The following is a 4,313-nucleotide window of genomic DNA, read 5'->3' as shown; positions in this document are numbered from 1 at the left end:
GTATAATGCGTGCTGCTGTTCACGTCGTTCACGACCATGACAGTCTATGCAGACAAAAAATCAAGCAATTTATGCTTTAATAATTAATTTTTCTACGAAATGTGCGGTAACCTTCCCCTTTCTTTCGCTCATTTATTTGTAAATTATTAAATTACATGTGCAAATTTCTTTTTCTTTATCATTTGCATTTTTTCTTGCACTTATTTCATTCTGAAGGTATATGCAATATGTCATTTCCCATAAAAACCATAAGAACCTATGTTAAAAATGCAGCCAGTTTCATGCAATTTTAATATGTTGTTCTGGAATGCAAAATAGAATTATGTGAATTGTTTGGGAATTTTTCACCGTCCCGTTTTGAAATAAATCTACTCCTAAAATTGTACTTTTTAGGTTTTTGGAGTAGATTTTTTTCAAAACGGGACGGTGAAAAATTCCCAAAAAATTCACATAATTCTATTTTGCATTGCAGAACAACATATTAAAATTTCATGAAATTCTCTGGATTTTGTTGTAGCCATCGAACCACCTTAAATTCTTAACGTAGTCAAGTTAATAATAACTCTTATGTAATTTGATACAAACATGTTTACATATATTTCGATTTAGTACGAAGAAAACGACTTGCAATGTTGGATCTTTTAATAGCGGCATCTCGTGATGGCCTTATGACTGATTTAGATATTCAAGAAGAAGTTGATACTTTTATGTTGGAGGTACATAATTTCTTTTTAACCATTTTTATTCATTATTTGATTTATCGGTATATGATACATTAGTAAATACGATTATATTATAGGGTCATGACACTACAGCAATGGGCCTGTGCTTCATTACGGCACTATTAGCTGAGCATAACGACATTCAGGTATCCATCGTCAAGTGTGAGCCGCCATTCTTAGCCAAAGAAATTAATTGTTAACAGAAGTTATTTATTAACCCTCCGTCTGTATACGTAAGTCTATGTCGTCCGAGCCAAAATGATATCTGTTTATCTATAAACTTGCAAATCTACCAGAAGTTATTAAATAAACTATGTTTATCAAAATGATTATAAAATCGTCAACTACAATGTTTCATGATTTTTTTCAGATTTTTAAAAATACTTTATGGTAGAGAAAAATAACGTCGAACGTGATAGACCCACTCCGACGGTGCAAAAAAATGAATACAGACGGAGGATTAAATATAAATCAATATCTAACCTTTTAAATGTTTTTAAATGTGTGTATATGTACACGATTTATTTTTTTGCATTAAAAGCTATAGAAAATATGCGCGCGCGCATGCATATACGCACACGTAAGCGTACGCACATATTTCAAATATTCTTTTATGTCTTAAGTGTAATTTATGTACACATATTTCAACACGGATTAATCAAAACATTTGTGAAATAAATATTCTCGAAATATATTCGTTTCTACGTAAAAATATCACAATAACAAAAAACACCTTTTAATTAACAATAATCATACAGGATCGTGTCAGGAACGAAGTCGATACAGCCTTACAAAAGAATGAACAAAAGTATACTATAAAATTATTGCAAGACCTACCATATTTGGACAGATGTATAAAGGAAGCATTGCGCTTATATCCCAGCGTGTATTTTATATCACGAATTCCTGCGGAAGACGTAAAATTACGTATGCATTTAACCAATTTTTTTTGTATAAATTTTTTAATATATTACGCAACGTGTCAACAAATGTATGAAGTAAATACGCATAAAAGGCAATATTTTCACATATTTCAAAGATTTAAAAATTTGTATATCTTTATATATTGAAGTTTATTTCTATATTTCAACATTTTAAATACGTACAATGCTCCATCTAATATAATATTTTTAGAAAATAATGTTAAGCAAGTAATGCTTAATAAAATTTAAATATTAATTTTATTATATTTTTTATAATCCAAACTATAAGCAACTATTTTTATGTTGTATTAGATGTATATTCAATTTTAAAATTTTAATACAGTTTGAATTATTATTTCAAAACCTTAATTTAATATGCTTTTTAGAGACATATTTGGTACCTGCTGGAACATTCTTGCATCTTAACATTTACGGAGTTCATAGAGATTCTAATTTTTGGTCAAATCCAGAAGTATTTGATCCTGACAGATTTTTGCCTGAAAAAATCCGAAATCGTCATCCTTATTCGTATTTACCATTCAGTGGTGGACCACGTAACTGCATCGGTAAGCTGTATTTTTTATATCCTGATGTATAATACCATGTTATATTAACATAGAATATGTACCAAATTATAGGTCAACGATTTGCTATGTTGGAAATGAAAGCGATGATAGCTTCTCTGATACACAATTTCTACTTAGAGCCCATTGATTATTTAAAGAATCTTCGGATGCAGGTTGATTTTGTACTTCGCCCTGCTCAACCACTTCGTGTAAAATTTATCCCTGTCTGTAAAACAAATGCAAGCCTTTGAAGCGCAAATATCGATTTAATGAAAATCATAAAAGGCAGAGGAAAGGTTTTATTTTCTTACAAAATGATTGTCAGCGTCGTAATAATAGCACTATGCTCACGTGTCACAAAATTAAAATATAAATGGAATGTATTATATATATAAAATATATGTATCTATAGTAGTCAGCTAGTGATGACTTTGTAACATTTACCATCATAAAACTCAAATTAAAATAGCGCTTAGAATAATCAATGATTCAAAAGATAATTTTAACATGAATAGAACTTTTTGTCACATTTTGATTTAATATCTATAAAAATATTTGTAAATTTTTCAAAAAAAATTTTCATAAGACTGAACTTATCAAATTAATTCGTTTTCTTTAATACTTATTTTTAAATTGTTGAAATAAAGCAATCCAAATAAACGGGAAGAAATTATTAACTTACACAAATAGTAATGCTTACTGCAAAGTTGTTGAACTGGCGTCAGGCTTCTTCCTCCATCTCTTCACAAATGAACAGAACTTCTTCTCATTCGCATCACGATGCAAAGTTATACTAACCATAACACAAATCTGTAACTTATGTATGCGAAAATAAAAATAATGTCTAAAAATAAATATAGAGAACTAATTTTTGCATGCAAGTAGGGGTTATGTGGGGTGATGTGCAACACGTTCATGCGTTGCTCGGAAAACATATCCAAAAATCAAATTCTTGAATATATCATGGCTGTATAATGTAGAAGAAGGAAACTACTACTACAATTCTGCGTGATTAGATTTTCAAAATTTTAAATTTTTTCTAAAAATTTTTCGAGTTTTCAAAAAAACGTCTGTTTTAGCATTTTCAAATTTTCTTGGGTTGATGTGCAACACAGGTAAAATTAAAGTAAAAAATGCATGAATATTGACATCAATCGACTTAAATGTTAAATTTGGGCTTCTTAAATACAAATTAATCGAAATCTGGTAAACAAAAAATTTCACTGTATTGTAATCGACCTCTGACAAATGGAAATTTCACAAAAAAAAATTCATTTTTTATTTGATTTCTTATTTATTTATCGCTTAAAAATTAATATAATGAAAGGAAAAACGCAACCGGATGATCGCCTTTCAGTAATTTTATTGCTGCCCAAATTAACTTGCAATTGACTGGAACAGCGATACCCTTATTTTTATACTTTCGTGGCATAATGACTAAATACATTGAAAAATGCATTAAAACACTTCATATACACATGTTCCATCGTAAAATAGTGATAAACTAGCGAAAAATGAGTGTTGCACATCCCAAAAAAGTGTTGCACATAACCCCAAACACGCTATTTTGTGCGGACTGGCGTGACACCAACACAACGTAAGAAAATCACAAAATTGCTGTGGATTATCAAAAGTACTTAAAAAACTAACAATATAAAAATATTTACCTATAAGATGACCTAAAACCAATTCACGAAATCACTATGAATGTGAAAAGCGAAAATTACATTGAGCTCGAGAAATTTAACTCGCTTTTCGTACAGCAAACCAGCGTGCCATCTCGCGAGTTATTTATCTAAAACAAGGTACTATTGACACAAATAGATGACAGTATGCGGTTCTGTCAAATGTCGACATGCAGACCAGGAATCGGAAACGTTGCACATCACCCCATGTTGCACATCACCCCACACAACCCTACCATTTTACTCGTAATTCTAAAATATTTAATAAAAGAATAATTCCTTAATGATATTGCTCTCTCAATTTATATAAACTTTGATTTAAAAAAATCTAATTCTAATACACGTGTATAACTTAAATTGTTATAAATTTTAAACATTAAGAAATATTTTTATTAATATTGATCATATGTCATAAAT

The 4,313-nt window shown here is 29.7% G+C and overlaps 1 protein-coding gene across 1 annotated transcript; it reads left to right on the top strand.

The window, feature by feature from the left end:
• The first annotated feature begins 500 nt into the window (after nt 1-500).
• LOC112468257 (cytochrome P450 4C1-like) lies at nt 501-3,066 on the top strand. Its single transcript, XM_025037373.1, has 5 exons — nt 501-716; nt 800-868; nt 1,481-1,649; nt 2,032-2,211; nt 2,284-3,066. Exons 1-5 carry the CDS (start codon nt 630-632, stop codon nt 2,460-2,462), a joined length of 684 nt encoding a protein of 227 aa, XP_024893141.1. The 5' UTR covers nt 501-629; the 3' UTR covers nt 2,463-3,066.
• The last annotated feature ends 1,247 nt before the right edge of the window (nt 3,067-4,313 follow it).

Source organism: Temnothorax curvispinosus, unplaced genomic scaffold (assembly GCF_003070985.1).
Source record: "Temnothorax curvispinosus isolate PA1 unplaced genomic scaffold, ASM307098v1 QBEX01018237.1, whole genome shotgun sequence".
NCBI classification, from domain to species: Eukaryota; Metazoa; Arthropoda; class Insecta; order Hymenoptera; family Formicidae; genus Temnothorax; species Temnothorax curvispinosus.
The sequence above is the reverse complement of the archived record's forward strand: the minus strand, read 5'-3'. Positions and strand labels throughout refer to the sequence as shown.

Bases quoted from the DNA above. Each gene is read 5' to 3' on its own strand.
- LOC112468257 (XM_025037373.1), top strand. From the start codon at position 630: ATGTTGGATCTTTTAATAGCGGCATCTCGTGATGGCCTTATGACTGAT. The intron at 1,650-2,031 runs GTATGCATTTAA...TATGCTTTTTAG, and splicing joins TGCGGAAGACGTAAAATTAC to AGACATATTTGGTACCTGCT. The intron at 2,212-2,283 runs GTAAGCTGTATT...ACCAAATTATAG, and splicing joins TGGACCACGTAACTGCATCG to GTCAACGATTTGCTATGTTG.